This window comes from Chrysochloris asiatica, unplaced genomic scaffold, assembly GCF_000296735.1.
Source record: "Chrysochloris asiatica unplaced genomic scaffold, ChrAsi1.0 scaffold00047, whole genome shotgun sequence".
Lineage (NCBI taxonomy): Eukaryota > Metazoa > Chordata > Mammalia > Afrosoricida > Chrysochloridae > Chrysochloris > Chrysochloris asiatica.
The window spans coordinates 7,198,032-7,217,281 of record NW_006408565.1 but is presented as its reverse complement, the minus strand read 5'-3'; the positions used below and the strand labels follow the sequence as shown (position 1 = coordinate 7,217,281).

General features: G+C 48.3%; 1 protein-coding gene across 4 annotated transcripts in view; it reads left to right on the top strand.

Annotated features, from left to right (window-relative positions):
• PTPRU (protein tyrosine phosphatase, receptor type, U) overlaps positions 1-19,250 on the top strand; it is a 136,693-nt gene that overhangs the window by 12,031 nt on the left and 105,412 nt on the right. For all 4 annotated transcript variants that reach the window (XM_006862200.1, XM_006862199.1, XM_006862198.1 and 1 more), the window contains exons 2-7: positions 7,213-7,344; positions 10,414-10,685; positions 11,190-11,271; positions 11,377-11,492; positions 12,284-12,458; positions 12,905-13,198. In XM_006862200.1, coding sequence (XP_006862262.1) covers positions 7,213-7,344; positions 10,414-10,685; positions 11,190-11,271; positions 11,377-11,492; positions 12,284-12,458; positions 12,905-13,198 — 1,071 coding nt within the window. The remainder of the gene's footprint in view (positions 1-7,212; positions 7,345-10,413; positions 10,686-11,189; positions 11,272-11,376; positions 11,493-12,283; positions 12,459-12,904; positions 13,199-19,250) is intronic.

Below are 19,250 nucleotides of genomic sequence, written 5' to 3'. Positions count from 1 at the left end.
CCTAGGTATATAGGAGGGGACAATAACACTAGTAAGGCAGGCTCACCATGGAATGGTCAACCATTTAAAAGCAAAAGAGCAACATTTACCTAAGGACAAAGTTGAGGGGGGATGGGAAGGTGGATGGGATAGAAATATTCACAGGAAGGAAGCAGAACAACTATTGCTGCAGTAATCACTGAGATGAAACAAAGTGTGTGATTTGTTAAATGTAAAACGGATGATCTTGTCTGTAAACCTTCACTCAATTCATAATAAAAAGTTTAAAACAACGCCTTGGAAATATTGTGGAGCAGTTCTACTCTGGCTTGTTGGGCCTCTCTGAGTCAGAACCCACTTGAGGGCAGTGAGTTGGTTTGTTTCTCATTGGGATTGTGTTCCGGTTTCCTAGACTTGGAGTTGGTAGTGAACTCAACTACCTAAGTTTGCTCCCTGTTGGGAGAAATTTTGTTTTTCTCAGGCCGCCCTGGGGAACTGGGTTTTCTATTGACAAACCAAAGGGAGAAAATCTTATTGCAAACAGCCTCTGTTTATCTTGGATCTTCAGAAACCATTGTGGTGGTGAGTAAAGTCTGGTGCACAGGTGTGGGCATTACACACATATGCACAGCCTCCCCTTGCCCCCCCCCCCATATATTCATTTCAACAGTGGGCACATACATCTCACTGAGTGTGCCCCTGTATCTCTGCACATAACGATATGTCTTCTGCTGTTGGTCAATGCTGTCAAGTCCGTTTCAACTCATAGCAACCCTGTATAGGGTTTCCCTTAAACAATTGACCTTGTGGTCCAAGTATACGTCTATATACCCACAAGTTCCTGGGAGCACATTTCCTAGGAGAGCCACACTTTCAGACACCCATGCTCACCCTCACTTACCTCTTCCTCCATAGTATCTCTCTCTGTCTTCAAATTATTCTTGTTTGCATGCACACTCATACAAAAGGAATCACAGTCCCAGAGTTGGAAGTGACCTTGGGGCTCCCCTGTTTACCTATACTCATTTCATTGGTAAGAAGCCGGGGTTCACATAGGACAAGTCACCTGCCCAAAGTCACCCAGAGGTTTAGACGCTCAGCAGGAATAAGACCCAGTTGATTGTGCACAAGTTGGTACCAAGGTGTCATTGTCACAACTGCGCACATACATGCAAGCGCAGGCGTAGACTCACACACACACCACCCTCACCACACACGCCCCTCCTGTGGAAATAAACAGGAACTCCCACACAGAGGTAGATGTGGAGACTCTCACATCAGGAGACCTCCCTCCCACACTCTGGTTCCACCTCCAGAGGTCGCTTAGCCCCCTCTATTACCCCATCCAGAGCCCTGAAGCCGGATGTGGATAAACCATCCCCCTGCCTTCCTAAATTGTGGCTGACGGTTGCCTGAGCAACCGCCTGCCAGATTGGGGAGATTAGCTGAGGAATGTAGCTGGGCCAGTTTGAGCTGGGGTTTGGGGAGGCTGTGGGGGTCCTGGGTTGTCTCAGCCCACTCTCTCCGGGAGGTCCTGCGGCAGAGATGGGTACCCAGGGCGGGGCCTGGTTTTCTCCCTCTCCCTAGCCAAGTTGAGACTTGTGTCTCCAAAGCTTGTACTATGCTGGAGGAAGGGAGTGTGCGTATGAACATTTGAGTGTGGGGTTGTGTGTGCAGCCGTGTGTTTGTGTGTGTTGGGTACCTTTCTGGGTGTGATATGCTTTTGGCATCCAAGGTGGGGACTTGAGTCCTCATTCCTTAGCAGTTCCTGGTATCTGACTTTGCACTCCAGGTGTCTGGGCCCCAAGCTCTCTCCAGTGCCCTCTGAAGAAGCCAGGCCACTACCTCTATGGCATAAAGGATGCATCACACACTGCCCTGCTACATACCTCCTGCAGTTCACCAATTTGAAATCAGGCCAAACTCCTCATCTCGGCATCTAAGGCCCTCCATGATTGGGCCTCAGCCCCCAACCCCTCCCATCTCATCTCCCACAGCCTTGGTTAATCTAGCCTCCTCTGGAAGCCTGCACAGATGGTGTGACTGCCTTCCTTTGCTCTTGTGAGGCCTTCTACTTTAGATGCCCTGCCCCACATCTCTCTTGGCTGAAATGATACCCATTCTTCTAGGCTGAGCTCAGATAGATGCACCCTTCAACAGGAAGCCTTTCCTACAGCCACCACTGGTCTCCCATGGTTTTCTCTGCTCAGCCTCAGTCTCTCATCCCCACCCAGATGGGAGGTTCTCCCCACGGAGGACAGGGTGGAGACTTAACCAGCCTGGAGCCTCTCACAATGCCAGTGTAGGACTGCTTTGTACTAAGCTTCAGTGAGTAAATATCCTTCGAGTGAAACAGAATGTGCACACAGTGCCAGCAGAATGTCACCCCCTCCCCGTTTTTTGAGCCTGTTCTCCCTTGAGGAGTCCTTGGGTGGTACAAAAATAGTTACACACTCAATTGCTAGCACAAAGGCTGGCAGTTCAAATCCACCCAGAGGCACCTTGGAAGACTGGCCTGGTCATCTGCTTCCAAAAGGTCCCAGCCTTGAAACTCTATGGAGTAACTCTCTACTCTGCACATGTGGATCTCTGGGAGTCTGAATCAAGTCCACAACAAATACCAACAACAGTCTCCTTGAATAAAGACAGCTAGTTAGAGTCCCAGGTCCTGCACCTTGTAGCTGTGTGACTTCGGGCAAGCAACCCGGTCTCTCTGGACATCTGTTTCCACACACAAAGTAGGAATAATAACAGTACCAACTGTTAGGGTCCGAGACCACCACCCAATAAGGAGACCAAGAGACAAAGATAATGCAACAGCAAGCGGGCTTTATTCAAGCTAGCATGCTAAGGTCGAGTGGCGGCTGGCAGTGTAGTGTTCAGCAGTGTTGCAGCAGTGTTACTACATCAGCTCACCAAAGCTCGACCCCAAGCAGTTCACAAACCGCACCTTATATAGGGTTTTGGGACACACCATGGGAGGGGGATATGCAAACTGGGATTACAACTTTTACCCAATGGAGCATTCAGAAACCGCAGGATCCAATAGATTTAAACATAACATCACATAAGTGACCTATAGTACTAAGACTTTTTCCAGTCCTACCGGCCTCATCTTATCTGTTACCTGTTCCGGCCACCTGGCCTGTGAGTCTTCAACTGTGACAGTTTTATGAATGTGCTCTTTACCCTGCATTTGTGTCTCTTGAGACATTCTGTTGGGGACTTGCCTAGCCATGCCTGGTTGTCCTTATGGCCCCAGCCTGAAGCAGGTCTCAGAGCAAGCTCTTATGCCTGAAGCGGCGATTCTTGCTCTGAGCCCTACTCTCAGCCGTCCCGTCCACTTTCATTCTCACACCAACCTCTGGGCTCCATATACGATACACACTGGACTGCTAACCACAAGGTCTGTGCTTTGAGTCTTCCAGCTGCTCTGAGGCTTTCTGCTCCCACCACGATCACTAACTCTTTGGGTCACTATGAGTCGGAACCGACTTGATAGTACTTCACCTCCAGTACCACCACCACCTCTGGGCTGCTTTATGGCTTCATGGGCGCACAGGGGAAACAGTGTTCAGGGGCAGCCCTCCTGGTAGTGTCAGGGTGTGTGCACAGTGCCCATGTCTGTGTGGATGGAGTTGAGAGGGATTTCCTGTTACCACTCTGCTCTGAACCCAAAGTCTGATCTAGTTTTTTCCCCTGGGCTGGTGGTCTCCGGGTTCTCTGTGTCTCCAACAGGAACTGGGACTACTTTGGGGCTCCTGAACTCTCTAGGGTGGAGATGATGTGGGTGGGGTGGGAGGCTGATTGTTCCCACACAGGGTGAACTGGGGAGGAGATGGGGAGCCTTATCCCAGAGCTGTTACTCTATAGGCTGTGGCTGGAATCGGGCCTGGCCCAGAGACAAAGCATGCTGGTTAGCCAGGGCTGTCTTTCTGTAGGATGCTGGCCAAAGAGAGGGAGTCATTTTGACTGGAAAGTCAGTCATCTTTGGAGGACACCCTGTCTTGGGTCAGTTGGTAGGGGTCACCTGGGTCGGGGGTGACTTTGGCTGGAGTTCATTGACCTGGGATCAGTCCATTCAGTGGTCATTCTAGTGAAATCAGATGATCTGACGGTCATCTGGTCACTCTGGTGAGCCCAGCCAGTCTGGGGCTTCCTGTGACTGCAGTCCATCAATCACTCTAGTCACTCTGGCAGAAGTCAAATGGTCTGGAGGTCACTCTGAGCAGAGACCTCAGTCTGGGCACCTATCTGATCAGGTCAGTTAGTCTGGGATCTCTGGCAGGTCATGTGGCCTGACCTGGGATGGATGGGAAGAAGCCAAGGAGCTGGTGGGCAGCTTCCTTGTTACTTGTGCAGGGACAGGAGGACTTGAGCCCCAGCCTGAGCTCTAGGCCCCGGGGTGCCTTCCCTGGCAGTTCCTCTGCCTCAGGGGAGCCCAGCCTGAGGTCAGCTGTTCCCCCTTCTCATGGAAGCCCTCCCTGACCACTCCCAGTGGCCATGTCCCATCTGTGTGCTGTAGGTCATTTTCTAGAGGGAGATTGGAGGTCCTCCCAGCATAGATGGGTTAACACCCACCTCCCTCAGGCCCCAGGGCAAGATGCTGACCAGAGCTTTTTAAACAAAGAGGCAAAGAGCTCAGCCAGGGTCCTGCCCTAGCCCTGGAGAGAGTCTCTTGTTGTTCCATCCCACCCTCCTGTGCCAGCTTTAGCCCATACCTCATTACTTCCACACTCTGGAGAGGCCCAAAAAAGGGAGATGGAGACCCTGACAATAGTGCTCCCCTTTGTGCCTGACTTGGCTGAGCTCATTTTCATATACTACTTCACATGATCCACATGACAACCGAGAGAAGTAGCACTACAGATGGAAATGGCTGAATCTCCCCAAAGGGCTGCCACTTTCTGTGTGAGCAGGAGCCTAGCACTGTACCTGGCCCATGGTACTCACTACCCACCCCCCACCCAGCTTCTCTCCTTGAGATTAGGAAGCAGCGCAGGTTTGCTCCTTCTCATGCTGAAGACATCACTAGTGGGAAGTGTAGACGGAAGACATCTGACCCACATGGGTTCAAATCTTGCTTCTGTTACTTATTAAACTCAAGAGGTACATATTAAGAATGGTTGTTTCCTGACTGCTCACTGTATGCCAGACATTGTACTAGTTGGACACAGCATTGAACCTCAACAACTTCATATATCGTTGGGAACCTGAGGCCCAGAGAGGCGAAGTGACTTGCCCATGGTCACAAAGTTTGGTAAATCGCAGAGTCAAGATTCAATCCGAAGTGTGTGTCTCATTCATCTACTCACACACTTGTCTACCATGTTATAATGTGGGTGAATTCCCTCACCCCTTGGTGCCTCAGTCACCTCATCTGTTACATGGGAGAAGTACCAGTGCCTGGTACATACCCAGGACAGACCTGGCATGACTGTGCCTTCTTCTGCGCTGTCTGCTCAGGCATTTTCCTGGGTCTCAGGAGTCAGGACTACTCCTGAGGGGCCCTAAGCATCAAGGTTGGGGAGTGAGTGCTGGGACCCTTCCTGAACCAATGGTGTTCTCAGGTTCATTAGGTGCCTACTGAGCAAACGAAGATCTCTGGATCTCCTTATCAACCAGAGGACTCACATCCCCTTCAGCACCCTCTTCCTGTTCTCCCCACCACTGCCCTTTTCCTCATTGAATCTGTGATATTGGTAAATATGGGACGTTCTTCCTTGAGCCATATATATGCCTAGTCCACGGGTGACTATGCTTCTGTGTTGTACATTCCTACAGGCCAAGACCTAGGTGAGTGACTTTGGGCAAATGACTGAATTCCCTAAGCTCATCTGCCAAATGGGAATAATAGTGGTTCCTGCCCTAAGTGAGATGTGCAAGAGACTCTGCCTGGGAACTTTTAGCACTTTGCTCTGCTCTTTGTAAGCATTCATAATCCTGCCAACCCCAGGGCAGTGTAAGGAGAGTCCAAGTTCAAACCCCACCTCTATCACTAACTACCGGATCTTAAGGAAGTCACTTAGCCTCTTGGGATCTCCGTTTCCTCATCTGTAAGATGGAGATGATTCTAGTTCTGATCTTGCAGAGATGTGACACTCCAATGGTGGAGTAATACTGACGGCTATTGTAGTTTCTGCTTTTAACTTTTTATTGTGAATTCAGTGAAGGTTTACAAACAAGATAAGATCATCAGTTTTACATTCAATGAATCATGCATTTTATTTCATCTCAATGATTGCAATCCCTTTCAAGGAATAATAGTTACCCAACTTCTTCCCTGTGATTCCTATTTCCATTCCACCCAACCTCTCATCCTCTCTCAACTTTGTCCTTAGGTAAATGCTGCCCTTTTGATTTTGAATAATCGACTATTCCATGGTGAGCACACCATACTAATGTCCACCCCCCCACCCCCGTTCCCCCCAAATATATATCTACTGCTTGGCTGAAAATTAGGCCAGAGGGTGAATTTCTTTTCAGACTTGAAGGATGGTTAATTCCCTAGTCTTACTGGTCAGTCTCTTTCTGACCAATACGCCCAGTCTTTTTTATAATTTTGAGATTTATTCTGTATTTTCTGACAGTCTATCCTGGACTTTCTAATGGGATCCCTTTCAGAGCAGTTGGTAGGGGTAGCTGGGCACCATCTAGTTCTTCTGGTCTCAGAGTCTTGGAGACTAGCGTTCACATGTTGCATTAGTCTGTTGCACTCATTGATTTCCAGCATCTTCAATTTTCATCACTCTTCTTTCTTCTGCACATGGAGAGACCAATAGTTACATCTTAGATGGCTGCTCATGAGCTTTGAAGATCCCAGATGCTATTCACCAAAGTATGATATAGAACATTGTCTTTGTGGACTGTGTTATGCCAATTGACCATGGTGCTCCCTGAATTTATGGTCCTGAGTGATGGCTAGTTTTTATTAAGGAGGTCCTCTGATGGTTTGTTGAACAGTGGAGGGTCTTGGGGAGTGCTGGGGGAATGCACAGTATGAGGAGGTCTTGGTATTAGGAGGGGACAGTGAGATGAGGGCCTTGGTAGAAGGCAGAACGGTGAGAATTTTGCTAGAGGGTGGGAATAGTTGGGGGAGGACCATAGGAGAGGGAAGAGAGGAGTGTGGGCCTGGTAGTAGGAGGGGGCAGTGGTGGAGGCCTGGAGGGCAGCCCCAGGTGTCCTCCCTGGCTATCAGCCTTGGCTTGAGCTAACCAGGTTGTACCCTTCCAGCTGGCTGCACCTTTGAGGAGGTGAGTGATCCAGGAGTGCCCTGCGAATACAGCCAGGCCCAGTACAATGACTTTCAGTGGGAGCAAGTGTGGAGCCACCCTGGTACCCGGACCCCTGCAGACCTGCCCCATGGTGAGTCTATTCATCATCCGTATCCCCCCTTATCTCCTTCTAGGGTCAGTTCCACCCATCTGTGTGTGACTCTGAGTATAGTACCTAACCTCTCTGGGTCTCATCTGCTTTGCTTCTGTAATGACATATAGGACACTGTGATTGGGAAGCTCTCTGGATGCTGTCCAACTGTATCAGGCAGTTTTAGCTGTGAAGTGGGTGCAGGACCAGGTAATGAAGTAGGTTAAAACCCACTTCCCATTACTTGCCTTGCAGCTCAGCTCACACCAGCCACTCATGCTGGGTCTTCGTGGAGATTCTCTCCTCTGAACCCTGGTCTCCTCAGCCTTGAAGATGCTGGCAGAACAATAGCATCAGGGGCTAGATGTGTGTAAAAACTTCTTTCCTCTATGTCTTCCTCCCTGGAAGTCCCAGATTCTTTCTCCTTCCACTGTCCCACTCCTATTTCAGAAGGAACACTTTTGACATCCTCAACACTGGATTCTAGTTGTGGCCTCATATTCAGACGATGGCCCCTAGAGCACTGGCTTTAGAGTCATAAAAAACCTGGTTCAAATCCTGGTTCCATCACTTTATTAGTTCTGTGACTTTGGACAAGTCACTTAACCTCTCTGAGCCTCTATTTTCTTAACTATAAAATGGGGAGAACAATAACATTCTGCTAGATAATTCCTCTCAGGGAGTTCTGATGTGGCGCTGTATGATAAGCACTTGATTGCAAGGCTAGTTTGAACTGCAAGTTGGGGATTCAAAACCACCAGCTTCTACTTGGAAATGCTATACAGGGTCGCTATGAGTCAGAACTGACTTGACAGCTCTTAATAACAACAACAACAACAACAACAACAACAACAACAACAGATAATGCCTCTTGTTGTTGTTGTTAGGTGCCATCGAGTCAGTACTGACTTGTAGCGACCTTATGCACAGCAGAACGAAACACTGCCTGATCCTGGGCCAACCTCACTATCGTTGCCACGCTTGAGCCCTTTGATGTTGCCACTTTGCCAATCCATCTCACTGGAGGGGGTCTTCCTCTTTTTCTCTGACCCTCCACCTTACCAAACATGATATCCTTCTCCAGCGACTGGTCCCTCCTGACAATATGCCCAAAGTATGAGAGACGAAGTTTGCCTATCCTGGCCTCCAGGGAGCACTCTGGTTGCAATGCCTTAGATAGGGTTATTAGATAATGTCTGTGAAGTACATAGCATGAGGATGGAATACAGGGGCACAACTAATGTTTAGTTGCTATTGTTTGGGGTCTTTGAGGACCTCTCAAACTAGCCCCTCTTCAATAGGGAACTAAGGGATAAGACATATGGAGGCCACATTTTCAAATTTATTCCTGATAAAGTTAGTCAGAGGGCTTAGCCTAGTGCGAGAACCAAATGTGTTTGCTGACAGATCTCCAGAAATGGTCAGCCTAAGGCGCCCTCCCCTGCCCTGTGGCAGAAATGAGCCAGTGCCTTTCCCGGTGAATTCACAGCATGGCTGAGATTGCATCTGTGCAGAGGGTTGGGGCAGAACATCTAAGACGCAGCAAGTGCTGGGCCAGGACTTGAAGCCAACAGGAGCCGTGCCCCCAGGAGGACTAATCGTCCATTCCTAGTCCTGCCTCTTCTGCACATGCTCACACTGTCCTTTGTGAGTAGTCATCTCTGCCCTTAGCAGGTATCAGAGCTGTACCTGGTATGGGAGGGACCCATCTCCATATTCTCATGTTCCAGCTTTGGCCTGGCAATTGGTCCATACTCAGGTCCCAGGTACCTGATAGGACCTCCTCCTATGGGCTCTGAGACATACCCAATGGGAATGGGAAGAGAAAAATGTAGTATTTGGCGAGGGTCTTGTGCTAGACTCTGGGGGTGAGGGCTTAGCAAGAGATGGATACAGTCTCTGCCCTCTGACTGCCCTCATTCTAGAGGAGGGAGTTGGAGGAGGGAGATTCAACTCCAGGATGGAGAACAGGAGAGAGGAGAAGAAAGAGTGAAGGGATAAAGGAATATATGAAAAGAAGGGGGAGGTTGGAGAATGGGAGAGAAAACTAGAGGCAAAGAGGCCAGAGCAAAGTGAGATATGAAGGGGGAGAAAGACACACCCAGAGCGGCTTCCTAGGAGGAGAGAGGAGAATGGAGAGGAGCTGTGTTGGGGCTTGGCTATGTCCCTGCCAGGGTTTGCTCTCTTGTGCCACCCAGACTGATCCAGGAGCTGCTTCCACATGGCTCCTGGCTCACTGAGATGAATGAGATCCCTTCCAGCCACAATGGAGTCCCCAGGGAGTCTTCCCAGAGCTGAAAGCCTCATGGTTTGGGATCTGAATGAGCTTGTGTTGGCTGGCAGCCAAGCCTTGGAGGCAGCATTGCTGGGTGGCTAAGGGCACCCCTTAGCAGCTGCCAGGGGCCTTCTCCCTCTAGAAGGGAAGCTATACTCTCCTAGCCGGGCCCTGAGGAGTCTAGCTTCCCAGTTCCTTGCCAGAACACAACCTGGATCTCCAAGGAAGGAGCAGGGTGGAAGTCAAGAGAATTTTGTTTCCCTGGCATTTACACTTGAGGCTGGAAGGAAAGCTAGAGTCTGTTCATTCAGTCTCTTGGTTCTAAGTATTCCTCAGCTTCGATTCAAAGCCTGTGCTGGGGACATACAGTTTATTAGTGATCCAAAGGCTGGGAGAGAAGCCATAGTGGGATAACAAGAGAAGGGTTTGAAAGAGGTGGCCTTCAAGGGCCTGTTACGTGTCAGGCTTTTGACTTCTGCATCAAGGATGGCTCAGACACGGGGAAGGCTGAAGATGACCAGCTTAGGCTGGTTCTTTAGGTGATGAGCAACCGTAGAAGGGTTTTTGACAAAGTCACATTTATCTTTTTTCCTCTTTCTTTTCTAACTTCTCTCCTTTGGGAAGTGAAGGGATTTTTCAAACGAGTCAAAACTGGGATCAGAACACAGAACCCCTGACTCCAGTGGGTCTAAGTACCTTGAGCCCTTTACTTCTGTACCTCTCCTTAGTACTCACCTGACCTTGGTCCTCTCCCAAGCTTCCTTAGCTCCTGTTTCTTCCTGCTCTCTTTCCAGGCTCCTACTTGATGGTCAATGCTTCCCAGCACAGCCCGGGTCAGCGGGCCCATGTCATCTTCCAGAGTCTGAGCGAGAATGACACCCATTGTGTGCAGTTCAGCTACTTCCTGTACAGCCGGGATGGGCACAGCCCAGGCACCCTGGGTGTCTACGTGCGTGTCAATGGTGGCCCCCTGGGCAGTGCTGTCTGGAATATGACCGGATCCCATGGCCGTCAGTGGCACCAGGCTGAGCTGGCTGTCAGCACTTTCTGGCCCAATGAGTATCAGGTGAGCTGGGGTCAGTCTGTGGTTGAGGGTGGGGGGAGAATGTCAGAGATTAGTAAGTGACTGACTGAGGTTGGAGTTTGGTCTCTGATCAGCATCAAGGGTCAATGTGTGGTCAAGGTGAGGGGTCAGTCTATGGTCATCATTCAGTGACCAAGGTCAGTCTGGGGGTCAGCATAGGAGTCATTTGTGAATAGAAACTGTCTATGGCCAGGGACTATGGCCACAGTTGGAACTGTGCTAACCTGGAAATCTGTCTGACTGGACAAGGAGTTTTGCTGCTTGAAGGTAACTGCCAGGATTGGGACCAAATCACTGTTCTTGACCTTGTTAACTCTTGGTGCTGTCTCCCTCCCCCAGCTAGCTGGCTTGGCAGGGAGGGTCACTGTAAGCTGGGCTGACCTCAGTTGGCTGAAGAGGATGGGGCTGGGGCAGAGCTGCACAAGATACCTTATCAGGCAGGGGTGGAAGGATGTCAGTGTGACTGGCCCTCCGGCCTCCCCCCAGGTGCTGTTTGAGGCCCTCATCTCCCCAGACCGCAGGGGCTATATGGGCCTAGATGACATCCTGCTTCTCAGCTACCCCTGCGGTGAGTCCCAGCCTCTGGGGGAGGGGTGGGAGTGAGGTGCAGGCGGTCGCGGCTCCGGCCTGCAGGGGCACAGGGCCAGGTCACCGCACGTTTTCATATCCGCAGCCAAAGCCCCGCACTTTTCCCGCCTGGGTGATGTGGAAGTCAACGCCGGCCAGAACGCCTCGTTCCAGTGCATGGCGGCAGGCAGGGCAGCGGAGGCAGAGCGCTTCCTCCTGCAGGTAAGGGGTAGGGGGCTTCTGGGTCCTGGAACCCTCGTGGGATGCTGAGTCTTCCCTTTATTTTCCAACATCATAGCGTGCACCTCGGCTGTACCCTCATCCATGGCTCCGTTCTGCCTTCTCCCAGGGCAGAGCACTGCTCCCGGATCCTCTAATCCCTCTTCCCCCTAAAGGCAGAGTGACCACCATCTCTTAATCAGCCTCTAATCTCTCACCTTGCTGTACTGGAGCTGTGTTCCAGAAAACCCTTGTCTCCCTGAGTGCTATTGTTAAGTATTGTCGAGTCGATTCCGACTCATAGTGACCCTGTATAAGGGTTTCCAAAGAGTGGCTGATGGGTTTGAACCGCCAATTTTGGAATTAGTAGTCTAGTGCTTATCCTACAGCTTCACACCAGGACTCTTGGGTTGTTGTTGTAAATTCCGTCGAGTCAGTTCTGACTCCTAGTGACCCTTGTATAGGGTTTCCAAGGAGCGGCTGATGGGTTTGAACCACCAACTCTGTGGTTAGCAGTCCAGTGCTAATCCTACATCGCCACACCAAGACTCCAGGATAGGACTCTTGGGTTTGTTGTTAAGTACCGTTGAGTCGGTTCCGACCCATAGCGGGTTTCTGAGGAGCGGCTGGTAAGCTTGAACTGCCGACCTTACGGTTCAAACCAACTTTTCAGTCAAGTGCATTAACCCACAGCGCCACATCAGACTGTTACCGTCCCTAGCCCAGGTCAGAGCGGGATCTGGACTCCTCAGTCGCTGGCGCCCTTGACCCTGTCACCCTGTCCCTCTGCGCAGCGTCAGAGTGGTGTACTGCTGCCGGCGGCTGGTGTGCGGCACATCAGCCACCGGCGCTTCCTGGCCACTTTCCCGCTGGTCGCCGTGGACCGCGATGAGCAGGACCTGTACCGATGCGTGTCCCAGGCCCCGCGTGGCGCGGGCGTCTCCAACTTCGCAGAGCTCATCGTCAAGGGTCAGTGCGCGGTCGCTGGCTGCTGGCTTACCTTCCGAGCGTGGTCTGACCAGGGCAGGGTATAATCAAGGGGCGGGGACTGAGAAGTGGGCTGGGTGAGAGCGAGAGCGGGATGAGGCGGAGTCTAGTGTGGGGCCTTGTGGTTGATCGGAGGGGGCCTGTGGTCTGTGGGACTTGGGTATTTGGAGGAGAGTGCGGGAGAGGGTGTGGGCTGAGGAGCTACGGCGGGCCGGGATCTTATTGAGGGTGGGCGTGGCCAGACTTTCGAACCTGGTACCTCATCGGGCTTGGGGAGTTAGTAGGGGAGAATGTGTGGCCTGGTCCAGGAATTGGAGGATCTAGCACACTCTTGGGGATTTGGGTGTGGTGGGATGCAGAGTTCAGGGTCAGGATTTCACAACAGCAGCCGCCAGCTCCTCGGTAACCTCTTCCCTCTCCTTTTGCAGAGCCTCCCACCCCCATCGCACCCCCGCAACTGCTGCGCGCGGGCCCCACGTACCTTATCATCCAGCTCAACACCAACTCCATCATTGGTGATGGGCCAATAGTGCGCAAGGAGATCGAGTACCGCATGTCTCGCGGGCCGTGGGCGGAGGTGCACGCTGTCAGCCTGCAGACCTACAAATTGTGGCACCTCGATCCTGACACGGAGTACGAGATCAGCGTGCTGCTCACGCGCCCAGGCGATGGCGGCACTGGCCGGCCTGGGCCACCCCTCATCAGCCGCACGAAATGCGCAGGTAGGTATGGCCGGTGCCTCCCATTTTCTTTACTGTGTCTTGTTGTTATTAAGTGCCATTGAGTCGGTACCGACTCATAGCGACCCTATGCACAACAGAACGAAACACTACCTGATCCTGGGCCAACCTCACAATTGTTGCCACGCTTGAGCCCATTGATGCTGCCACTTTGCCCATCCATCGCACTGGGGGTCTTCCTCTTTTTCTCTGACCCTCCACCTGACCAAACATGATATCTTTCTCCAGCGACTGGTCCCTCCTGACAATATGTCCGAAGTATGAGATACGAATTTTGGCCATCCTGGCCTCCAAGGAGCACTCTGGCTGCACTTCTTCCAACACAGATCTGTTGCTTCTTTTGGCAGCCCATGGTACTTTCAATATTCTCCTCCAACACCATAACTCAAAAGCATCAATTCGTTTGTCTACAGTCTTCCATATTCACTGTCCAACTTTAGCATGCATATGAGGTTATTGAAAATACCATGGCTTGGGTCAGGTGCACCTTAGTCCTCACACTGACATCTTTGCTCTTCAACACTTTAAAAAGGTCTTGTGCAGAAGATTTGCCTAATGCAATACATCCTTTGATTTCTTGATTGCTGTTTCCATGAGTGTTGATAGTTGATCCAAGAAGAATGAAGTCCTTGACAACTTCATTCTTTTCTCTGTTGATAAGAATGTTGTTCACTGGTCCAGTGATGAGGATTTTTGTTTTCTTTACATTGAGATGCAATAGGCTGTGCTCTTTGAACTTCATTAGTAAATATTTTAAATCCTCTTCACTTTCAGAATTAGACAGCAGAATATCAGCTCAGGGCAACTGAGGTGCAAAGGGGCTTTTTCTTGACATGTTCCAAGAGGCAGTGTGGCTTGGATCTGTCATTCTAAGACATTTGAAAATGCCATGATTTCCCCTTAATCTATGTTATTACTTTCTACCAGACACTTAAAAAATATATATGTATATACATTCACTGTTGTTGATTTATAACCCACACCACCATGAGGCAGGTACAGATGAGATAACAGGTGCAAAGAGATCTTAAGTAACAGAACCAAGGTCAGAGCTGGGAAGGGAACCCTATGAGCTAGCTTCAGAACCTGTGGTTTTAATCCTGCGGTATACCATCTGGATAAAATAAACAATTGTTGTTAGGTGCAGTCAAGTTGGTTCTGACTCATAGTGGCCCTGTATAGGGTTTTCAAGCAGTGGCTGGAGGGTTTGTACCTCCACCTTGTGGTTCAAATTGACCATGCGGTCCAGTGCTTATCCTACAGTGCCATATCAGACACCCTCAAATAAAAGTATGTTAGTAAACCTAACTGGAGTCTCTTGTCTGCAAGGACATTGCAGTGTTTTGGAGTGAAGGTCCACCTGAACCAGCCACCCAACCACTGCCATCCAGTTGATTCTATAAGGTTCCTTGGCATTGTAGGATAAGCACTGGACTGCTAACCATAAGGTTGGCAGTTCAAAACCCCTAGTAACTACTCAGAAATCCTATATAGGATTGCTATGAATGGGAACCAATTTGATGGCAATTAACAACAACAGTATTCCACAGTATGGATGTACTATGATTTGTTTAGGCATTCACTTGTTGAAGGACATCTTGGCTGATTCAATTTTTGGCTATGATAAATAACGCTGCTTAGAACATTTGTGTACAGGTTTTGGTGTGAATATAACTTTCCAGTTCTGGGATAACTGCCCAAGAGTACAATTGTTGGATCGTATGGTAATTGTGTTCTTAATTTGATAAGAAACTGCCAAACTGTTTTTCAGGATGGCTGTACCAATTTATATCCCAGTTTTTCCAGATTCTTGCCATCATTAGCATTATGATTTTTATTTTAGTCATTCTGAGGTGTATAGTGGTAGCCCATTGTGATCTTAATTTGCACTTCCCTAGTGCCTACCAATGTTGAGCATGTTTTCATGTGTTTATTTGCCAACGCTGTATCCTCTCTGGAGAGATGTTTGTTCATCTTTGTTGCCCATTTTATAATTGGAGTTATTTGCTTTTTTAAAAAAACTATTGAGTTTTAAGAGTTCTTTATATATTTTAGCTACTAGTCCTTTGCCAGATGTATAATGTGTACATACATTTTCTCAGTTTGTAGCTTGTCTATTTCCTCTCTTCACATGAACTTTCACAGAGCAACAGTCTGTAATTTTAATGGGGTCCAAGTTATTGGGTTTTCCTTTTATGGGTTGTGCTTTCGGTGTCAAGTCTAAGAACTAACTCTTTGCCTAGCTCTGGATTCCTAAGAAATCTCCTGTATATTTCTAAAAGCGTCACATTTTATATCTAAGTCCATGTTCTATTTTGAATTCGTTTTTATGTAAGATGTGAGGTTTAGTTTACTTATTTTTGCTTATTTGTATGTTCTTCAGTGTTTTTTAAAGGCAGTGAAACCATCTGAAATCTACTGTAGAGCCAAGTAGTATCACACTTGGGGACCCTTGGGTGGTGAGTCAGAGTTGCTCTCCTGCTGAAGGATCTGAGTCAGTTTCTTAACTTTTCTGAGCTTGAGTTCCCTTGTAGGGATAATACTGATATTTACCATACAAATTTAGCATATAATACATTCAAGTGTAAATGGTTTAGGGCTGGTCAGTCCCACCCAGAAGTGTCTGGTGATCTGCATCCAAAAGGTCACAGCCTTGAAAACACTGTGGAGCAGTTCTACTCTTTGTATTTTGGGTCACTATGATAATGTGCTGGACTGCAAGGTTGGCAGTTCAAGCTCACCATCTGCTCCTTGGAAACACTATAGAGGGTTGCTATGAGTCAGAACTGACTCGAAGGCACTTAACAACAACAGTAACGAGTCAAAGTCAGCTCCACAGCAGTTGAACAACAGCAACAACATTATGTGCCAGATACTATTTTAGTTGGTAGGGGCGTATAACTGTGTGAACAAGACAAAAGTACACTAGGGAACTCCTCATGGAACTCATGTTGTGGAAGGAGATGGATGATACATAAGCAAGTGAAATACATAGTTTGTCAGATAATGATATGTTCTGTGGTGAATAATAAAGCAAAGAAGGGGATGGGCCTAGGGTTAGTTTTGACTCATAGCCACCCTGTATAGGGTTTCTGAAAGCAACTGATGGGTTTGAACTGCTGACTTTATGGTTACCAGTCCAGTGCTTATCCTACAGTACCATACCAGTGTTCGGTCATGGGGATAGGAGGGTTGTTATTTTAAAAGAGCTCAAGTGATCATCTTACTGAGATGGTGATATTTAAACAAGGACCTGAAGGACGCGAGGGACTGAATCATGTGGGCAGCTGAGGAGTTTCTGAGGAAAGGAACATTCCAGGAAGATTGAACAGCAAACACAAGAGTTTGGAAGCTGGAGTGGGCTTGGCATGTGTGAGGAGCAGCAAGAAGACTTACATAACTGATCTAGTGCTTGAGGGGGGATGAAGTGAAGTTGTGTGCCATTGTGAGGGTGAAGATGTCAGGCCATTTTATGCTGAGTGAGCTGGGGACCTACAGGGGGCGTTGGAGAGCAGGAAGCTTCATTTACATTAGTTTCAAAGGATCACCATAGCCCTTATGTGGTGAATCAACTCCTGAAGGGCAAGGGCACCAGAGGGGAAACGAGTGAGGAGGCTAAGAGAAGATGGTGGCAGGAAGCAGAGCCAAAGCAGTGGAAAAGTGGTCAGATCGTGGCTGTATTTTGAAGGTAGAGCTAACTGAATTCACTGATGGATTGGATATGTAATAAGAAAGGGAAACAGAGAAGTCAAGGATGGCTCTAAGATTTCTGCTGGAGCAGTTGGAAGGATGGCGTTAGTCTTCATTTACTGCAGTGGAGGAGACTTGGAGCTGTGGGTTTGATGGGGGTGTTATAGATCAAGAGTCCTGTGTTGGAAGCATTGACTCTGAGATGCCTTTTAGATGTTCAGGTGGGGAGATATAGCCATCAGGCAGATGTGGTACAGGAGTGTGGAGCTCAGGGAAGAGGCTCAGGCTGCACATTTAACTTCGAAAGTCATCAAGATAGAGATGGTATTGAAAGTCATGGGCCTGGATGAGACCATTTACACTGGTACCACCAGGTGACATTTGACAATGTCTAGGAGCACTTTTGGTTGTCACATTTGGAGAAGGAATTGCTACTGGCCATCAGCGGGTAGAGACCAGGGATGTTGCTAAAATTCTACAGTGCACAGTCCCCTCAAAACAAAGAATTGTTGGGCCCAAAATGTCAGTTATAAAACCTGATTGAGAACCGGTGATTAGTCTTTAGATTCTAGGGAATAAGTGTAGATGAAAGGGAGAGTCCAGGGGGTAGGAGTAAATGCAGGTAATTGCATGAAATGCATGTGAAATATAGTGTTTAGCACCCGGAAAGCACTTAGTAAAGGATAGCTGTGATTCTTTTGGTGTTTTTTTGTTTTGTTTTTTAACGTTTCAAAGTCACTTCCAACCAAGCACTTAAACTAAAAGAAGTCAGAGTTAAAGGAGTCCATACAAAATCTCTGTTTCATATACTGCTTAGTTTATAGATGGGGAAACCAAGACCCAGAGGGGGAAGGGACTTGCCTGTCAGCATACAAAGGGTTAGGAACCCAGGTTTCTTGGTGGTGGTTATTAAGTTTTCCACTTCACCATTCTATTTTTATTCCCATTTTACAGATAAGTAAACTGTGATTTAGAGATTTAATCACTTGCCCACATCTACACAGCAGAGCAAGAATCAAAATTTGAGTTTCCTAATTTTTAACGTGTGGCGCTGTGGGTTAATGTGCTGGACTGCAAGGTTGGTTTGAACTGCAAGGTCAGCGGTTCAAATTCACTAGCTGCTCCTTGTAAACCCTATATAGGGTTGCTATGGGTCGGAAGTGACACGACTTCACTTAACAACAACTTTTAACGCAGTGTTTTTTTAACAACAACAGCAACAATAGCCATCATATGCTGAGAGTCCACTTTGTGCTGGACACGTTCCATAGACTGGCCAGGACAGAAGCTGGAGCAGGGGCCAGTAAGACACGATGAAACAACTCATCCTGCCCCTCTAATTACACGCGTTTCTTTGTTGGCATCACCACCACCCCCTTGGCCTGTAGTTGTTTTGTTGCTGGCCAGCTGTGTTGTCATTCTCCCCATTCCCATGACGATCCCTCTCAAAATATTATTTACTGTGAAAACAATAATATAACATCAGTACAAGGCTTTTTTTCAAAAAGCACCCCCAAATCTCATCATCCAGCCCAGCAGCTGTTTTAGTTCTTCTGTGTTCTTTAAATCTCTGCCCATATGCCGACAGTGCACATTTTACACCCTTGTTGTTGAGATGTAGATAGCATTCTGTATTGGACTGTATTTGCTTGGTGCTGTATATGTAAATGTAAATGATAATAGAGATCTGAAAACAAGCTAATAGTCTAGCAATACAAGGATACCCAGTGGACTTCTTCTACATAGCCAATAAGCACAAGAATGATAAGAAAACAAACTAATAGTCTAGCAATACAGGAATGGATACCCTGTGGAATTCTACATAGTCAATAAACACAAGAATTATAAACAATGTTCACATATACAATAACATATATAGGAGTCCTGGTGTGGCTCCGTGGGCTAATGCGCTGGACTGCAAAGTCAGTTTGAAGCCCAAGGTCAGCAGTTCAAACTCACCAACCGCTCCTTGGAAGCCCTCTGTTGGATTGCTATGAGTTGGAACCGACTTGACGGCACTGAACAACAACAACAATAACAACAACAACAACAGTTATTATAATAGAGGTCCTTGGTGACAACAGTGGTTATGTTCTACTAACTGAAAGGCTGGCAGTTTAAATCCATCAAGCAACAAGCAAGCACTCTGTGGGAGGATGATGGAGCAGTCTGTTTTTTTTTGTCTTAAATGTTTTATTGTGAATTATGTGATAGTTTACATGGGAGAACATTAGTTTTACATTCATTCTATCGTATATCATCTCATTGCCATGGTTACAATCCCCTCCATGCTATCCTTCCCCCGTACACCCCAGGTCTTCAGCACACAGTCACTCTCCCTCTC